The sequence below is a fragment of the Salvelinus alpinus genome, chromosome 4 (assembly GCF_045679555.1).
Source record: "Salvelinus alpinus chromosome 4, SLU_Salpinus.1, whole genome shotgun sequence".
Taxonomy (NCBI): domain Eukaryota; kingdom Metazoa; phylum Chordata; class Actinopteri; order Salmoniformes; family Salmonidae; genus Salvelinus; species Salvelinus alpinus.
In genome coordinates this window covers 12,406,948-12,429,267 of record NC_092089.1, presented here as the reverse complement: position 1 = coordinate 12,429,267, position 22,320 = coordinate 12,406,948, and the positions used below count along the sequence as shown (strand labels likewise).

The window sequence follows — 22,320 nt, the reverse complement described above, 5'->3', positions numbered from 1 at the left end:
ACCTGGTTCAGAGAGACAGACAGACAGACATTACTAAACTCCACCTTACTGCCCACCTGGTTCAGAGAGACAGACAGAGAGACATTACTAAACTCCACCTTACTGCCCACCTGGTTCAGAGAGACAGACAGACAGACATTACTAAACTCCACCTTACTGCCCACCTGGTTCAGAGAGACAGACAGACAGACAGACAGACAGACATTACTAAACTCCACCTTACTGCCCACCTGGTTCAGAGAGACAGACAGACAGACAGACATTACTAAACTCCACCTTACTGCCCACCTGGTTCAGAGACAGAGAGACAGACATTACTAAACTCCACCTTACTGCCCACCTGGTTCAGAGAGACAGACAGACAGACATTACTAAACTCCACCTTACTGCCCACCTGGTTCAGAGAGACAGACAGACAGACAGACATTACTAAACTCCACCTTACTGCCCACCTGGTTCAGAGACAGAGAGACAGACATTACTAAACTCCACCTTACTGCCCACCTGGTTCAGAGAGACAGACAGACAGACATTACTAAACTCCACCTTACTGCCCACCTGGTTCAGAGAGACAGACAGACAGAGAGACATTACTAAACTCCACCTTACTGCCCACCTGGTTCAGAGAGACAGACAGACAGACATTACTAAACTCCACCTTACCGCCCACCTGGTTCAGACAGACAGACAGACAGACAGACAGACAGACAGACAGACAGACATACAGACAGACATTACTAAACTCCACCTTACTGCCCACCTGGTTCAGAGAGACAGACAGACATTACTAAACTCCACCTTACTGCCCACCTGGTTCAGAGAGACAGACAGACAGACAGACATTACTAAACTCCACCTTACTGCCCACCTGGTTCAGAGACAGAGAGACAGACAGACATTACTAAATTCCACCTTACTGCCCACCTGGTTCAGAGAGACAGACAGACAGACATTACTAAACTCCACCTTACTGCCCACCTGGTTCAGAGAGACAGACAGACAGACATTACTAAACTCCACCTTACTGCCCACCTGGTTCAGAGAGACAGACAGACAGACATTACTAAACTCCACCTTACCGCCCACCTGGTTCAGAGACAGACAGACAGACAGACAGACAGACAGACATTACTAAACTCCACCTTACCGCCCACCTGGTTCAGAGAGACAGACAGACAGACAGACATTACTAAACTCCACCTTACTGCCCACCTGGTTCAGAGAGACAGACAGACAGACATTACTAAACTCCACCTTACTGCCCACCTGGTTCAGAGACAGAGAGACAGACAGACAGACATTACTAAACTCCACCTTACTGCCCACCTGGTTCAGAGAGACAGACAGACAGACATTACTAAACTCCACCTTACTGCCCACCTGGTTCAGAGAGACAGACAGACAGACAGACATTACTAAACTCCACCTTACTGCCCACCTGGTTCAGAGACAGACAGACAGACAGACAGACAGACAGACAGACAGACAGACAGGCAGACAGACAGACAGACATTACTAAACTCCACCTTACCGCCCACCTGGTTCAGAGAGACAGACAGACAGAGAGACAGACAGACATTACTAAACTCCACCTTACCGCCCACCTGGTTCAGAGACAGACAGACAGACAGACAGACATGACTAAACTCCTCCTTACTGCCAACCTGGTTCAGAGAGACAGACATTACTAAACTCCACCTTACTGCCCACCTGGTTCAGAGAGACAGACAGAGAGACATTACTAAACTCCACCTTACTGCCCACCTGGTTCAGAGAGACAGAGAGACAGACATTACTAAACTCCACCTTACTGCCCACCTGGTTCAGACAGACAGACAGACAGACATTACTAAACTCCACCTTACCGCTCACCTGGTTCAGAGAGACAGACAGACAGACATTACTAAACTCCACCTTACTGCCCACCTGGTTCAGAGAGACAGACAGACAGACATTACTAAACTCCACCTTACCGCCCACCTGGTTCAGAGACAGACAGACAGACAGACAGACAGACAGACAGACATTACTAAACTCCACCTTACCGCCCACCTGGTTCAGAGAGACAGACAGACAGACAGACATTACTAAACTCCACCTTACTGCCCACCTGGTTCAGAGAGACAGACAGACAGACATTACTAAACTCCACCTTACTGCCCACCTGGTTCAGAGAGACAGACAGACAGACATTACTAAACTCCACCTTACTGCCCACCTGGTTCAGAGAGACAGAGAGACAGACATTACTAAACTCCACCTTACTGCCCATCTGGTTCAGAGAGACAGACAGACAGACATTACTAAACTCCACCTTACTGCCCACCTGGTTCAGAGAGACAGAGAGACAGACATTACTAAACTCCACCTTACTGCCCACCTGGTTCAGAGAGACAGACAGACATTACTAAACTCCACCTTACTGCCCACCTGGTTCAGAGAGACAGAGAGACAGACATTACTAAACTCCACCTTACTGCCCACCTGGTTCAGAGAGACAGAGAGACATTACTAAACTCCACCTTACCGCCCACCTGGTTCAGAGACAGACAGACAGACAGACAGACAGACAGACAGACAGACAGACAGACAGACAGACAGACAGACAGACAGGCAGACAGACAGACAGACATTACTAAACTCCACCTTACCGCCCACCTGGTTCAGAGAGACAGACAGACATTACTAAACTCCACCTTACCGCCCACCTGGTTCAGAGAGACAGACAGACATTACTAAACTCCACCTTACCGCCCACCTGGTTCAGAGACAGACAGACAGACAGACAGACATGACTAAACTCCTCCTTACTGCCAACCTGGTTCAGAGAGACAGACATTACTAAACTCCACCTTACTGCCCACCTGGTTCAGAGAGACAGACAGAGAGACATTACTAAACTCCACCTTACTGCCCACCTGGTTCAGAGAGACAGAGAGACATTACTAAACTCCACCTTACTGCCCACCTGGTTCAGAGAGACAGACAGACATTACTAAACTCCACCTTACTGCCCACCTGGTTCAGACAGACAGACAGACAGACATTACTAAACTCCACCTTACCGCCCACCTGGTTCAGAGAGACAGACAGACAGACATTACTAAACTCCACCTTACTGCCCACCTGGTTCAGAGAGACAGACAGACAGACATTACTAAACTCCACCTTACTGCCCACCTGGTTCAGAGAGACAGCCAGACAGACATTACTAAACTCCACCTTACTGCCCACCTGGTTCAGAGAGAGAGACAGACATTACTAAACTCCACCTTACTGCCCACCTGGTTCAGAGAGAGAGACAGACATTACTAAACTCCACCTTACTGCCCACCTGGTTCAGAGAGACAGACAGACAGACATTACTAAACTCCACCTTACTGCCCACCTGGTTCAGAGAGACAGACAGACAGACATTACTAAACTCCACCTTACTGCCCACCTGGTTCAGAGAGACAGACAGACAGACATTACTAAACTCCACCTTACTGCCCACCTGGTTCAGAGAGACAGACAGACAGACATTACTAAACTCCACCTTACTGCCCACCTGGTTCAGAGAGACAGAGAGACAGACATTACTAAACTCCACCTTACTGCCCACCTGGTTCAGAGAGACAGAGAGACAGACATTACTAAACTCCACCTTACTGCCCACCTGGTTCAGAGAGACAGACAGACAGACAGACAGACAGACAGACAGACATTACTAAACTCCACCTTACTGCCCACCTGGTTCAGAGAGACAGACAGACAGACATTACTAAACTCCACCTTACTGCCCACCTGGTTCAGAGAGACAGAGAGACAGACATTACTAAACTCCACCTTACTGCCCACCTGGTTCAGAGAGACAGAGAGACAGACATTACTAAACTCCACCTTACTGCCCACCTGGTTCAGAGAGACAGACAGACAGACAGACAGACAGACAGACAGACATTACTAAACTCCACCTTACTGCCCACCTGGTTCAGAGAGACAGACAGACAGACATTACTAAACTCCACCTTACTGCCCACCTGGTTCAGAGAGACAGAGAGACAGACATTACTAAACTCCACCTTACTGCCCACCTGGTTCAGAGAGACAGAGAGACAGACATTACTAAACTCCACCTTACTGCCCACCTGGTTCAGAGAGACAGACAGACAGACATTACTAAACTCCACCTTACTGCCCACCTGGTTCAGAGAGACAGACAGACAGACAGACATTACTAAACTCCACCTTACTGCCCACCTGGTTCAGAGACAGAGAGACAGACATTACTAAACTCCACCTTACTGCCCACCTGGTTCAGAGAGACAGACAGACAGACATTACTAAACTCCACCTTACTGCCCACCTGGTTCAGAGAGACAGACAGACAGACAGACATTACTAAACTCCACCTTACTGCCCACCTGGTTCAGAAGACAGAGAGACAGACATTACTAAACTCCACCTTACTGCCCACCTGGTTCAGAGAGACAGACAGACAGACATTACTAAACTCCACCTTACTGCCCACCTGGTTCAGAGAGACAGACAGACAGACAGACATTACTAAACTCCACCTTACTGCCCACCTGGTTCAGAGAGACAGAGAGACAGACATTACTAAACTCCACCTTACTGCCCACCTGGTTCAGAGAGACAGACAGACAGACATTACTAAACTCCACCTTACTGCCCACCTGGTTCAGAGAGACAGACAGACAGACATTACTAAACTCCACCTTACTGCCCACCTGGTTCAGAGAGACAGACAGACAGACATTACTAAACTCCACCTTACCGCCCACCTGGTTCAGACAGACAGACAGACAGACATGACAGACATGACAGACATGATCAGACAGACAGACAGACAGACATTACTAAACTCCACCTTACTGCCCACCTGGTTCAGAGAGACAGACAGACAGACATTACTAAACTCCACCTTACTGCCCACCTGGTTCAGAGAGACAGACAGACAGACATTACTAAACTCCACCTTACTGCCCACCTGGTTCAGAGAGACAGACAGACAGACATTACTAAACTCCACCTTACTGCCCACCTGGTTCAGAGACAGAGAGACAGACAGACATTACTAAACTCCACCTTACTGCCCACCTGGTTCAGAGAGACAGACAGACAGACATTACTAAACTCCACCTTACTGCCCACCTGGTTCAGAGAGACAGACAGACAGACATTACTAAACTCCACCTTACTGCCCACCTGGTTCAGAGAGACAGACAGACAGACATTACTAAACTCCACCTTACTGCCCACCTGGTTCAGAGACAGACAGACAGACAGACATTACTAAACTCCACCTTACTGCCCACCTGGTTCAGAGAGACAGACAGACAGACATTACTAAACTCCACCTTACTGCCCACCTGGTTCAGAGAGACAGACAGACAGACATTACTAAACTCCACCTTACTGCCCACCTGGTTCAGAGAGACAGACAGACAGACATTACTAAACTCCACCTTACTGCCCACCTGGTTCAGAGAGACAGAGAGACAGACATTACTAAACTCCACCTTACTGCCCACCTGGTTCAGAGAGACAGACAGACAGACATTACTAAACTCCACCTTACTGCCCACCTGGTTCAGAGAGACAGACAGACAGACATTACTAAACTCCACCTTACTGCCCACCTGGTTCAGAGAGACAGACAGACAGACATTACTAAACTCCACCTTACTGCCCACCTGGTTCAGAGAGACAGACAGACAGACATTACTAAACTCCACCTTACCGCCCACCTGGTTCAGAGAGACAGACAGACAAACAGACAGACAGACAGACAGACATTACTAAACTCCACCTTACTGCCCACCTGGTTCAGACAGACAGACATTACTAAACTCCACCTTACTGCCCACCTGGTTCAGAGAGACAGACAGACAGACAGACAGACAGACATTACTAAACTCCACCTTACTGCCCACCTGGTTCAGAGAGACAGACAGACAGACATTACTAAACTCCACCTTACTGCCCACCTGGTTCAGAGAGACAGACAGACAGACAGACATTACTAAACTCCACCTTACTGCCCACCTGGTTCAGAGACAGAGAGACAGACATTACTAAACTCCACCTTACTGCCCACCTGGTTCAGAGAGACAGACAGACAGACATTACTAAACTCCACCTTACTGCCCACCTGGTTCAGAGAGACAGACAGACAGACATTACTAAACTCCACCTTACTGCCCACCTGGTTCAGAGAGACAGAGAGACAGACATTACTAAACTCCACCTTACTGCCCACCTGGTTCAGAGAGACAGACAGACAGACATTACTAAACTCCACCTTACTGCCCACCTGGTTCAGACAGACAGACAGACAGACATTACTAAACTCCACCTTACCGCCCACCTGGTTCAGAGAGACAGACAGACAGACATTACTAAACTCCACCTTACTGCCCACCTGGTTCAGAGAGACAGACAGACAGACATTACTAAACTCCACCTTACTGCCCACCTGGTTCAGAGAGACAGCCAGACAGACATTACTAAACTCCACCTTACTGCCCACCTGGTTCAGAGAGAAGAAGACAGACATTACTAAACTCCACCTTACTGCCCACCTGGTTCAGAGAGACAGACAGACAGACATTACTAAACTCCACCTTACTGCCCACCTGGTTCAGAGAGACAGACAGACAGACATTACTAAACTCCACCTTACTGCCCACCTGGTTCAGAGAGACAGACAGACAGACATTACTAAACTCCACCTTACTGCCCACCTGGTTCAGAGAGACAGACAGACAGACATTACTAAACTCCACCTTACTGCCCACCTGGTTCAGAGAGACAGACAGACAGACATTACTAAACTCCACCTTACTGCCCACCTGGTTCAGAGAGACAGAGAGACAGACATTACTAAACTCCACCTTACTGCCCACCTGGTTCAGAGAGACAGAGAGACAGACATTACTAAACTCCACCTTACTGCCCACCTGGTTCAGAGAGACAGACAGACAGACAGACAGACAACGACCAGACAGACAGACAGACAGACATTACTAAACTCCACCTTACTGCCCACCTGGTTCAGAGAGACAGACAGACAGACATTACTAAACTCCACCTTACTGCCCACCTGGTTCAGAGAGACAGAGAGACAGACATTACTAAACTCCACCTTACTGCCCACCTGGTTCAGAGAGACAGAGAGACAGACATTACTAAACTCCACCTTACTGCCCACCTGGTTCAGAGAGACAGACAGACAGACAGACAGACAGACAGACATTACTAAACTCCACCTTACTGCCCACCTGGTTCAGAGAGACAGACAGACAGACATTACTAAACTCCACCTTACTGCCCACCTGGTTCAGAGACAGACAGACAGACAGACAGACAGACAGACAGACAGACAGACAGACATTACTAAACTCCACCTTACTGCCCACCTGGTTCAGAGAGACAGACAGACAGACATTACTAAACTCCACCTTACTGCCCACCTGGTTCAGAGAGACAGACAGACAGACATTACTAAACTCCACCTTACTGCCCACCTGGTTCAGAGACAGAGAGACAGACATTACTAAACTCCACCTTACTGCCCACCTGGTTCAGAGAGACAGACAGACAGACATTACTAAACTCCACCTTACTGCCCACCTGGTTCAGAGAGACAGACAGACAGACAGACATTACTAAACTCCACCTTACTGCCCACCTGGTTCAGAGACAGAGAGACAGACATTACTAAACTCCACCTTACTGCCCACCTGGTTCAGAGAGACAGACAGACAGACATTACTAAACTCCACCTTACTGCCCACCTGGTTCAGAGAGACAGACAGACAGACATTACTAAACTCCACCTTACTGCCCACCTGGTTCAGAGAGACAGACAGACAGACATTACTAAACTCCACCTTACCGCCCACCTGGTTCAGACAGACAGACAGACAGACAGATAGACAGACAGACATTACTAAACTCCACCTTACTGCCCACCTGGTTCAGAGAGACAGACAGACAGACATTACTAAACTCCACCTTACTGCCCACCTGGTTCAGAGAGACAGACAGACATTACTAAACTCCACCTTACTGCCCACCTGGTTCAGAGAGACAGACAGACAGACATTACTAAACTCCACCTTACTGCCCACCTGGTTCAGAGACAGAGAGACAGACAGACATTACTAAACTCCACCTTACTGCCCACCTGGTTCAGAGAGACAGACAGACAGACATTACTAAACTCCACCTTACTGCCCACCTGGTTCAGAGAGACAGACAGACAGACATTACTAAACTCCATCTTACTGCCCACCTGGTTCAGAGAGACAGACAGGCAGACATTACTAAACTCCACCTTACTGCCCACCTGGTTCAGAGACAGAGAGACAGACAGACATTACTAAACTCCACCTTACTGCCCACCTGGTTCAGAGAGACAGACAGACAGACATTACTAAACTCCACCTTACTGCCCACCTGGTTCAGAGAGACAGACAGACAGACATTACTAAACTCCACCTTACTGCCCACCTGGTTCAGACAGACAGACAGACAGACAGACATTACTAAACTCCACCTTACTGCCCACCTGGTTCAGAGAGACAGACAGGCAGACATTACTAAACTCCACCTTACTGCCCACCTGGTTCAGAGAGACAGAGAGACAGACATTACTAAACTCCACCTTACTGCCCACCTGGTTCAGAGAGACAGACAGACAGACATTACTAAACTCCACCTTACTGCCCACCTGGTTCAGAGAGACAGACAGACAGACATTACTAAACTCCACCTTACTGCCCACCTGGTTCAGAGAGACAGACAGACAGACATTACTAAACTCCACCTTACTGCCCACCTGGTTCAGAGAGACAGACAGACAGACATTACTAAACTCCACCTTACAGCCCACCTGGTTCAGAGAGACAGACAGACAAACAGACAGACAGACAGACATTACTAAACTCCACCTTACTGCCCACCTGGTTCAGAGAGACGAGACAGACATTACTAAACTCCACCTTACTGCCCACCTGGTTCAGAGAGACAGACAGACAGACAGACAGACAGACAGACATTACTAAACTCCACCTTACTGCCCACCTGGTTCAGAGAGACAGACAGACAGACATTACTAAACTCCCCCTTCCTGCCCACCTGGTTCAGAGAGACAGACAGAAAGACAGACACCACTAAACTCCACCTTACTGCCCACCTGGTTCAGAGACAGAGAGACAGACATTACTAAACTCCACCTTACTGCCCACCTGGTTCAGAGAGACAGACAGACAGACATTACTAAACTCCACCTTACTGCCCACCTGGTTCAGAGAGACAGACAGACAGACAGACAGACATTACTAAACTCCACCTTAATGCCCACCTGGTTCAGAGACAGAGAGACAGACATTACTAAACTCCACCTTACTGCCCACCTGGTTCAGAGAGACAGACAGACAGACATTACTAAACTCCACCTTACTGCCCACCTGGTTCAGAGAGACAGACAGACAGACATTACTAAACTCCACCTTACTGCCCACCTGGTTCAGAGAGACAGACAGACAGACATTACTAAACTCCACCTTACCGCCCACCTGGTTCAGACAGACAGACAGACAGACAGACAGACAGACAGACAGACAGACAGACATTACTAAACTCCACCTTACTGCCCACCTGGTTCAGAGAGACAGACAGACAGACATTACTAAACTCCACCTTACTGCCCACCTGGTTCAGAGACAGACAGACAGACATTACTAAACTCCACCTTACTGCCCACCTGGTTCAGAGAGACAGACAGACAGACATTACTAAACTCCACCTTACTGCCCATCTGGTTCAGAGACAGAGAGACAGACAGACATTACTAAACTCCACCTTACTGCCCACCTGGTTCAGAGAGACAGACAGACAGACATTACTAAACTCCACCTTACCGCCCACCTGGTTCAGACAGACAGACAGACAGACAGACAGACAGACAGACAGACATTACTAAACTCCACCTTACTGCCCACCTGGTTCAGAGAGACAGACAGACAGACATTACTAAACTCCACCTTACTGCCCACCTGGTTCAGAGAGACAGACAGACATTACTAAACTCCACCTTACTGCCCACCTGGTTCAGAGAGACAGACAGACAGACATTACTAAACTCCACCTTACTGCCCACCTGGTTCAGAGACAGAGAGACAGACAGACATTACTAAACTCCACCTTACTGCCCACCTGGTTCAGAGAGACAGACAGACAGACATTACTAAACTCCACCTTACTGCCCACCTGGTTCAGAGAGACAGACAGACAGACATTACTAAACTCCACCTTACTGCCCACCTGGTTCAGAGAGACAGACAGGCAGACATTACTAAACTCCACCTTACTGCCCACCTGGTTCAGAGACAGAGAGACAGACAGACATTACTAAACTCCACCTTACTGCCCACCTGGTTCAGAGAGACAGACAGACAGACATTACTAAACTCCACCTTACTGCCCACCTGGTTCAGAGAGACAGACAGACAGACATTACTAAACTCCACCTTACTGCCCACCTGGTTCAGACAGACAGACAGACAGACATTACTAAACTCCACCTTACTGCCCACCTGGTTCAGAGAGACAGACAGACAGACATTACTAAACTCCACCTTACTGCCCACCTGGTTCAGAGAGACAGACAGACAGACATTACTAAACTCCACCTTACTGCCCACCTGGTTCAGAGAGACAGACAGACAGACATTACTAAACTCCACCTTACTGCCCACCTGGTTCAGAGAGACAGACAGACAGACATTACTAAACTCCACCTTACCGCCCACCTGGTTCAGACAGACAGACAGACAGACAGATAGACAGACAGACATTACTAAACTCCACCTTACTGCCCACCTGGTTCAGAGAGACAGACAGACAGACATTACTAAACTCCACCTTACTGCCCACCTGGTTCAGAGAGACAGACAGACATTACTAAACTCCACCTTACTGCCCACCTGGTTCAGAGAGAAAGAGACAGACATTACTAAACTCCACCTTACTGCCCACCTGGTTCAGAGACAGAGAGACAGACAGACATTACTAAACTCCACCTTACTGCCCACCTGGTTCAGAGAGACAGACAGACAGACATTACTAAACGCCACCTTACTGCCCACCTGGTTCAGAGAGACAGACAGACAGACATTACTAAACTCCACCTTACTGCCCACCTGGTTCAGAGAGACAGACAGGCAGACATTACTAAACTCCACCTTACTGCCCACCTGGTTCAGAGACAGAGAGACAGACAGACATTACTAAACTCCACCTTACTGCCCACCTGGTTCAGAGAGACAGACAGACAGACATTACTAAACTCCACCTTACTGCCCACCTGGTTCAGAGAGACAGACAGACAGACATTACTAAACTCCACCTTACTGCCCACCTGGTTCAGACAGACAGACAGACAGACAGACATTACTAAACTCCACCTTACTGCCCACCTGGTTCAGAGAGACAGACAGACAGACATTACTAAACTCCACCTTACTGCCCACCTGGTTCAGAGAGACAGAGAGACAGACATTACTAAACTCCACCTTACTGCCCACCTGGTTCAGAGAGACAGACAGACAGACATTACTAAACTCCACCTTACTGCCCACCTGGTTCAGAGAGACAGACAGACAGACATTACTAAACTCCACCTTACTGCCCACCTGGTTCAGAGAGACAGACAGACAGACATTACTAAACTCCACCTTACTGCCCACCTGGTTCAGAGAGACAGACAGACAGACAGACATTACTAAACTCCACCTTACAGCCCACCTGGTTCAGAGAGACAGACAGACAAACAGACAGACAGACAGACATTACTAAACTCCACCTTACTGCCCACCTGGTTCAGACAGACAGACATTACTAAACTCCACCTTACTGCCCACCTGGTTCAGAGAGACAGACAGACAGACAGACAGACATTACTAAACTCCACCTTACTGCCCACCTGGTTCAGAGAGACAGACAGACAGACATTACTAAACTCCACCTTACTGCCCACCTGGTTCAGAGAGACAGACAGACAGACAGACATTACTAAACTCCACCTTACTGCCCACCTGGTTCAGAGACAGAGAGACAGACATTACTAAACTCCACCTTACTGCCCACCTGGTTCAGAGAGACAGACAGACAGACATTACTAAACTCCACCTTACTGCCCACCTGGTTCAGAGAGACAGACAGACAGACAGACAGACATTACTAAACTCCACCTTACTGCCCACCTGGTTCAGAGAGACAGAGAGACAGACATTACTAAACTCCACCTTACTGCCCACCTGGTTCAGAGAGACAGACAGACAGACATTACTAAACTCCACCTTACTGCCCACCTGGTTCAGAGAGACAGACAGACAGACATTACTAAACTCCACCTTACTGCCCACCTGGTTCAGAGAGACAGACAGACAGACATTACTAAACTCCACCTTACCGCCCACCTGGTTCAGACAGACAGACAGACAGACAGACAGACAGACAGACAGACAGACAGACATTACTAAACTCCACCTTACTGCCCACCTGGTTCAGAGAGACAGACAGACAGACATTACTAAACTCCACCTTACTGCCCACCTGGTTCAGAGAGACAGACAGACATTACTAAACTCCACCTTACTGCCCACCTGGTTCAGAGAGACAGACAGACAGACATTACTAAACTCCACCTTACTGCCCACCTGGTTCAGAGACAGAGAGACAGACAGACATTACTAAACTCCACCTTACTGCCCACCTGGTTCAGAGAGACAGACAGACAGACATTACTAAACTCCACCTTACCGCCCACCTGGTTCAGACAGACAGACAGACAGACAGACAGACAGACAGACAGACAGACAGACAGACATTACTAAACTCCACCTTACTGCCCACCTGGTTCAGAGAGACAGACAGACAGACATTACTAAACTCCACCTTACTGCCCACCTGGTTCAGAGAGACAGACAGACAGACATTACTAAACTCCACCTTACTGCCCACCTGGTTCAGAGAGACAGACAGACAGACATTACTAAACTCCACCTTACTGCCCACCTGGTTCAGAGAGACAGACAGACAGACATTACTAAACTCCACCTTACTGCCCACCTGGTTCAGAGAGACAGACAGACAGACATTACTAAACTCCACCTTACTGCCCACCTGGTTCAGAGAGACAGACAGACAGACATTACTAAACTCCACCTTACTGCCCACCTGGTTCAGAGAGACAGACAGACAGACATTACTAAACTCCACCTTACTGCCCACCTGGTTCAGAGACAGAGAGACAGACAGATATTACTAAACTCCACCTTACTGCCCACCTGGTTCAGAGAGACAGACAGACAGACATTACTAAACTCCACCTTACTGCCCACCTGGTTCAGAGAGACAGACAGACAGACATTACTAAACTCCACCTTACTGCCCACCTGGTTCAGAGAGACAGACAGACAGACATTACTAAACTCCACCTTACTGCCCACCTGGTTCAGAGAGACAGACAGACAGACATTACTAAACTCCACCTTACTGCCCACCTGGTTCAGAGAGACAGACAGACAGACATTACTAAACTCCACCTTACTGCCCACCTGGTTCAGAGAGACAGACAGACAGACATTACTAAACTCCACCTTACTGCCCACCTGGTTCAGAGAGACAGACAGACAGACATTACTAAACTCCACCTTACTGCCCACCTGGTTCAGAGAGACAGACAGACAGACATTACTAAACTCCACCTTACTGCCCACCTGGTTCAGAGAGACAGACAGACAGACATTACTAAACTCCACCTTACCGCCCACCTGGTTCAGAGAGACAGACAGACAAACAGACAGACAGACAGACATTACTAAACTCCACCTTACTGCCCACCTGGTTCAGACAGACAGACATTACTAAACTCCACCTTACTGCCCACCTGGTTCAGAGAGACAGACAGACAGACATTACTAAACTCCACCTTACTGCCCACCTGGTTCAGAGAGACAGACAGACAGACATTACTAAACTCCACCTTACCGCCCACCTGGTTCAGAGAGACAGACAGACAAACAGACAGACAGACACACACACAGACAGGCAGACAGGCCATGACTAAACTATGGTGTTTCTCTAAGAGGAAATATGTTATTTCAAGATAAAAATGTAGGATCTTAATTTAAGCCAGTTTGCTACAGCAGGAACATAATCTTTCAGCACCAGGACATGATGTGGATTATAATGAATGGATATTCGGTGTTGGGTTGATACATGATGTGGATTATAATGAATGGATATTCGGTGTTGGGTTGATACATGATGTGGATTATAATGAATGGATATTCGGTGTTGGGTTGATACATGATGTGGATTATAATGAATGGATATTCGGTGTTGGGTTGATACATGATGTGGATTATAATGAAGGGATATTCGGTGTTGGGTTGATACATTAAATACACCTGTCAGCAACGGCTGTGACTGAAATAGAAGGGGTGTCCACATACTTTTGTAAATATAGTGTATTAATTACAAATGGAAAATAAACTGGAACTTCAGAGCTGAGAAAAATTTATTTTATTTATTTAATCTTTATTTAACTAGACAAGTCAGTTAAGAACAAATTCTTATTTACAATGACGGCCTACCCCGGCCAAACCCGGACGACGCTGGGCCAATTGTGCGCCGCCCTATGGGACTCCCAATCACGGCCAGTTGTGATACAGACTGGAATCGAACCAGGGTCTGTGGTGACGCCTCTAGCACTGAGATGCAGTGCCTTAGACTGCTGCGCCATTCGGGAACCCCCCAAAACTCTTAGGTTGACTCCAGTTAAGTCTAATTAACCTCAAGACTGTTAAGTCTAACTAACCTCAATACTTTTAAGTCTAACTAACCTCAATACTTTTAAGTCTAATTAACCCCAAAAGACAGTTAAGTCTAATTAACCCCAAAAGACAGTTAAGTCTAACCTCAAAAGACAGTTAAGTCTAATTAACCCCAAAAGACAGTTAAGTCTAACCTCAAAAGACAGTTAACTCTAATTAACTTGAAAATACAGTTAAGTCTAACCTCAAAAGACAGTTAAGTCTAATTAACTTGAAAATACAGTTAAGTCTAACCTCAAAAGACAGTTAAGTCTAATTAACTTGAAAAGACAGTTAAGTCTAATTAATCTCAAAAGACAGTCTTGCATTAGTCATTTCACAACAGTACTTTTTTTTATCAAAGAGAGAGAGACAGAGAGACAGAGAGACAGACACAGACAGACAGACAGACAGACAGACAGACAGACAGACAGACAGACAGACAGACAGACAGAGTTGAAGGAAGTGTGTATCTGTATGTCTTGCCTTGCGCCAATATAACATCATCCAACAGAATCATCCAATAGAATCATCCAACAGAATCATCCAACAGAATCATCCAACAGAATCATCCAACAGAATCATCCAACAGAATCATCCAACAGAATCATCCAACAGAATCCATCTCCAGCTGGTGGGTTGGACCGCCTTTGAAAAGATCCTGTGGTTTCACACATCATCACAGCTCCGTACAGTTTCAGTACAGTCAGACGGTCCCAGTCCAACATACTGCACCCTCAGAACCGGACAGATTTAAACCTTACAGTACTCTATCATCGTTGGTACAGTACAGTCTCAGTCTAACATACTGCACCCTCAGAACCGGACAGTTTTAAACCTTACAGTACTCGATCATCGTTGGTACAGTACAGTCTCAGTCTAACATACTGCACCCTCAGAACCGGACAGTTTTAAACCTTACAGTACTCTATCATCGTTGGTACAGTACAGTCCCAGTCTAACATACTGCACCCTCAGAACCGGACAGTTTTAAACCTTACAGTACTCGATCATCGTTGGTACAGTACAGTCCCAGTCTAACATACTGTACTGGGATTCAAAATGGTCAGCACTCTCTTTGGTAAAAAGCTGAGGGATTGTGGCTGGGGAAAAAGTAACAACTCTCAAATTCATAGACAGAGCTATGGATGCAAGGACTGACCATCTATGAGTTTAAAAATGATCGTTTTAACCATGGATGTTTCCAATCCCAGAATGCCACTTTATTAAAGATATCTAGTACAGAACAGTCCTTTATGCCGTACCTTGAACCCCAGGCTGATGTTCATGGAGCCGTGTTCAGGTGTTCCTGGGTTCTCACACGTCGTTCTGGATGGTTCTAGAAGGACATAGATCACAATGGGTTACTATCACCAGGATGAGTCTGTCATATCTACGGAAGCATAGATTGCACTTTGTGGAGTCTTTTAAACATATGTGGGTCGATTCAGACCCGATTCAGACCCGATTTTATGCGCACGTAAATGGTGTGTTCGTACCTTGACTTAAATCCCTCGTAATTGCACCACCTTTGATGAAACGATCAATAAGGTCTAGCATAATGTCGGTTCTAAGTGGAACAGCATCTACTTTATATTCTCTGATAGATATAACACCATTCTCCATGCACAGTCATCTACACATTATTAAGAGCTGTTGGTAAGATCCAGGGAAACGAGTCAGCTAATTGGACAAGGGGATTGTAAATATACACTACCGTTCAAAGGTTTGGGGTCACTTAGAAATGTAACATATAGACTGTAGCTGTTACAGTATGGTGTTACCTATAGACTGTAGCTGTTACAGTATGATGTTACCTATAGACTGTAGCTGTTACAGTATGATGTTGTTACCTATAGACTGTAGCTGTTACAGTATGATGGTGTTATCTATAGACTGTAGCTGTTACAGTGTGATGTTACCTATAGACTGTAGCTGTTACAGTATGATGTTACCTATAGACTGTAGCTGTTACAGTATGATGTTGTTACCTATAGACTGTAGCTGTTACAGTATGATGGTGTTATCTATAGACTGTAGCTGTTACAGTGTGATGTTACCTATAGACTGTAGCTGTTACAGTATGATGTTACCTATAGACTGTAGCTGTGACAGTATGATGTTGTTACCTATAGACTGTAGCTGTTACAGTATGGTGTTACCTATAGACTGTAGCTGTTACAGTATGATGTTGTTACCTATATACTGTAGCTGTTACAGTATGATGTTGTTACCTATAGACTGTAGCTGTTACAGTATGATGTTACCTATAGACTATAGCTGTTACAGTATGATGTTACCTATAGACTGTAGCTGTTACAGTATGATGTTACCTATAGACTATAGCTGTTACAGTATGATGTTACCTATAGACTATAGCTGTTACAGTATGATGTTACCTATAGACTATAGCTGTTACAGTATGCTGTTACCTATAGACTATAGCTGTTACAGTATGATGTTGTTACCTATAGACTGTAGCTGTTACAGTATGGTGTTACCTATAGACTGTAGCTGTTACAGTATGATGTTGTTACCTATAGACTGTAGCTGTTACAGTATGATGTTGTTACCTATAGACTGTAGCTGTTACAGTATGATGTTACCTATAGACTGTAGCTGTTACAGTATGATGGTGTTACCTATAGACTGTAGCTGTTACAGTATGATGTTGTTACCTATAGACTGTAGCTGTTACAGTATGATGTTGTTACCTATAGACTGTAGCTGTTACAGTATGATGTTACCTATAGACTGTAGCTGTTACAGTATGATGTTACTTATAGACTGTAGCTGTTACAGTATGATGTTACTTATAGACTGTAGCTGTTACAGTATGTTGTTACCTATAGACTGTAGCTGTTACAGTATGATGTTACCTATAGACTGTAGCTGTTACAGTATGATGTTGTTACCTATAGACTGTAGATGTGACAGTATGATGTTGTTACCTATAGACTGTAGCGGTTACAGTATGATGTTGTTACCTATAGACTGTAGCTGTTACAGTATGATGTTGTTACCTATAGACTGTAGCTGTTACAGTATGATGTTGTTACCTATAGACTGTAACTGTTACAGTATGATGGTGTTACCTATAGACTGTAGCAGTTACAGTATGATGTTGTTACCTATAGACTGTAGCTGTTACAGTATGATGTTGTAACCTATAGACTGTAGCTGTTACAGTATGATGTTGTTACCTATAGACTGTAACTGTTACAGTATGATGTTGTTACCTATAGACTGTAGCTGTTACAGTATGATGTTACCTATAGACTGTAGCTGTGACAGTATGATGTTGTTACCTATAGACCGTAGCTGTTACAGTATGATGTTGTTACCTATAGACCCTAGCGGTTACAGTATGTTATTACCTATAGACTGTAGCTGTTACAGTATGATGTTGTTACCTATAGACTGTAGCTGTTACAGTATGATGTTACCTATAGACTGTAGCTGTTACCGTATGGTGTTACCTATAGACTGTAGCTGTTACCGTATGGTGTTACCTATAGACTGTAGCTGTTACAGTATGATGTTGTTACCTATAGACTGTAGCTGTTACAGTATGATGTTGTTACCTATAGACCCTAGCTGTTACAGTATGATGTTACCTATAGACTGTAGCTGTTATAGTATGATGTTACCTATAGACTGTAGCTGTTACAGTATGATGTTACCTATAGACTGTAGCTGTTATAGTATGATGTTACCTATAGACTGTAGCTGTTACAGTATGATGTTACCTATAGACTGTAGCTGTTACAGTATGATGTTGTTACCTATAGACTGTAGCTGTTACTGTATGATGTTACCTATAGACTGTAGCTGTTACAGTATGATGTTACCTATAGACTGTAGCTGTGACAGTGTGAGGTTGTTACCTATAGACTGTAGCTGTTACAGTATGATGTTGTTACCTATAGACTGTAGCTGTTACAGTATGATGTTACCTATAGACTGTAGCTGTTATAGTATGATGTTACCTATAGACTGTAGCTGTTACAGTATGATGTTACCTATAGACTGTAGCTGTTACAGTATGATGTTGTTACCTATAGACTGTAGCTGTTACAGTATGATGTTACCTATAGACTGTAGCTGTTACAGTATGATGTTACCTATAGACTGTAGCTGTTACTGTATGATGTTACCTATAGACTGTAGCTGTTACAGTATGATGTTACCTATAGACTGTAGCTGTGACAGTGTGAGGTTGTTACCTATAGACTGTAGCTGTTACAGTATGATGTTGTTACCTATAGACTGTAGCTGTTACAGTATGTTGTTACCTATAGACTGTAGCTGTTACAGTATGTTGTACCTATAGACTGTAGCTGTGACAGTGTGAGGTTGTTACCTATAGACTGTAGCTGTGACAGAATGATGTTGTTACCTATAGACTGTAGCTGTTACAGTATGATGGTGTTACCTATAGACTGTAGCTGTTACAGTATGGTGTTATCTATAGACCTTAGCTGTTACAGTATGATGGTGTTACCTATAGACTGTAGCTGTTACAGTATGGTGTTACCTATAGACTGTAGCTGTTACAGTATGGTGTTACCTATAGACTGTAGCTGTTACAGTATGATGTTGTTACCTATAGACTGTAGCTGTTACAGTATAGTGTTACCTATAGACCGTAGCTGTTACAGTATGTTGTTACCTATAGACCGTAGCTGTTACAGTATGTTGTTACCTATAGACTGTAGCTGTTACAGTATGATGTTACCTATAGACGGTAGCTGTTACAGTATGATGTTACCTATAGACTGTAGCTGTTACAGTATGATGTTGTTACCTATAGACTGTAGCTGTTACAGTATGATGTTGTTACCTATAGACTGTAGCTGTTACAGTATGATGTTGTTACCTATAGACTGTAGCTGTTACAGTATGATGTTACCTATAGACTGTAGCTGTTACAGTATAGTGTTACCTATAGACCGTAGCTGTTACAGTATGTTGTTACCTATAGACTGTAGCTGTTACAGTATGATGTTACCTATAGACTGTAGCTGTTATAGTATGATGTTACCTATAGACTGTAGCTGTTACAGTATGATGTTACCTATAGACTGTAGCTGTTACAGTATGATGTTACCTATAGACTGTAGCTGTTACTGTATGATGTTACCTACAGACTGTAGCTGTTACAGTATGATGTTACCTATAGACTGTAGCTGTGACAGTGTGAGGTTGTTACCTATAGACTGTAGCTGTTACAGTATGATGTTGTTACCTATAGACTGTAGCTGTTACAGTATGATGTTACCTATAGACTGTAGCTGTTATAGTATGATGTTACCTATAGACTGTAGCTGTTACAGTATGATGGTACCTATAGACTGTAGCTGTTACAGTATGATGTTGTTACCTATAGACTGTAGCTGTTACAGTATGATGTTACCTATAGACTGTAGCTGTTACAGTATGATGTTACCTATAGACTGTAGCTGTGACAGTGTGAGGTTGTTACCTATAGACTGTAGCTGTTACAGTATGATGTTACCTATAGACTGTAGATGTTACAGTATGATGTTGTTACCTATAGACTGTAGCTGTTACAGTATGATGTTGTTACCTATAGACTGTAGCTGTTACAGTATGATGTTACCTATAGACTGTAGCTGTTACAGTATGATGTTACCTATAGACTGTAGCTGTTACAGTATGATGATGTTACCTATAGACTGTAGCTGTTACAGTATGATGTTACCTATAGACTGTAGCTGTTACAGTATGATGTTACCTATAGACTGTAGCTGTTACAGTATGATGTTACCTATAGACTGTAGCTGTTACAGTATGATGTTGTTACCTATAGACTGTAGCTGTTACAGTATGATGTTGTTACCTATAGACTGTAGCTGTTACAGTATGATGTTACCTATAGACTGTAGCTGTTACAGTATGATGTTGTTACCCATAGACTGTAGATGTGACAGTGTGAGGTTGTTACCTATAGACTGTAGCTGTTACAGTATGATGTTGTTACCTATAGACTGTAGCTGTTACAGTATGTTGTTACCTATAGACTGTAGCTGTTACAGTATGTTGTACCTATAGACTGTAGCTGTGACAGTGTGAGGTTGTTACCTATAGACTGTAGCTGTGACAGAATGATGTTGTTACCTATAGACTGTAGCTGTTACAGTATGATGGTGTTACCTATAGACTGTAGCTGTTACAGTATGGTGTTATCTATAGACCTTAGCTGTTACAGTATGATGGTGTTACCTATAGACTGTAGCTGTTACAGTATGGTGTTACCTATAGACTGTAGCTGTTACAGTATGGTGTTACCTATAGACTGTAGCTGTTACAGTATGATGTTACCTATAGACGGTAGCTGTTACAGTATGATGTTACCTATAGACTGTAGCTGTTACAGTATGATGTTACCTATAGACTGTAGCTGTTACAGTATGATGTTGTTACCTATAGACTGTAGCTGTTACAGTATGATGTTGTTACCTATAGACTGTAGCTGTTACAGTATGATGTTGTTACCTATAGACTGTAGCTGTTACAGTATGATGTTACCTATAGACTGTAGCTGTTACAGTATAGTGTTACCTATAGACTATAGCTGTTACAGTATGATGTTACCTATAGACTGTAGCTGTTACAGTATAGTGTTACCTATAGACCGTAGCTGTTACAGTATGTTGTTACCTATAGACTGTAGCTGTTACAGTATGGTGTTACCTATAGACTGTAGCTGTTACAGTATGATGGTGTTACCTATAGACTGTAGCTGTTACAGTATGATGTTGTTACCTATAGACTGTAGCTGTTACAGTATGATGTTACCTATAGACCGTAGCTGTTACAGTATAGTGTTACCTATAGACCGTAGCTGTTACAGTATGTTGTTACCTATAGACTGTAGCTGTTATAGTATGATGTTACCTATAGACTGTAGCTGTTACAGTATGATGTTACCTATAGACTGTAGCTGTTACAGTATGATGTTGTTACCTATAGACTGTAGCTGTTACTGTATGATGTTACCTATAGACTGTAGCTGTTACAGTATGATGTTACCTATAGACTGTAGCTGTGACAGTGTGAGGTTGTTACCTATAGACTGTAGCTGTTACAGTATGATGTTGTTACCTATAGACTGTAGCTGTTACAGTATGATGTTACCTATAGACTGTAGCTGTTATAGTATGATGTTACCTATAGACTGTAGCTGTTACAGTATGATGTTACCTATAGACTGTAGCTGTTACAGTATGATGTTGTTACCTATAGACTGTAGCTGTTACAGTATGATGTTACCTATAGACTGTAGCTGTTACAGTATGATGTTACCTATAGACTGTAGCTGTTACTGTATGATGTTACCTATAGACTGTAGCTGTTACAGTATGATGTTACCTATAGACTGTAGCTGTGACAGTGTGAGGTTGTT

General features: G+C 44.6%; 1 protein-coding gene across 1 annotated transcript in view; it reads right to left on the bottom strand.

Moving 5' to 3' along the window:
• Positions 1-22,320, bottom strand: part of LOC139572868 (CUB and sushi domain-containing protein 3-like) — a 1,528,140-nt gene that overhangs the window by 24,309 nt on the left and 1,481,511 nt on the right. The window contains exon 63 of the mRNA XM_071395690.1: positions 16,157-16,230. Coding sequence (XP_071251791.1) covers positions 16,157-16,230 — 74 coding nt within the window. The remainder of the gene's footprint in view (positions 1-16,156; positions 16,231-22,320) is intronic.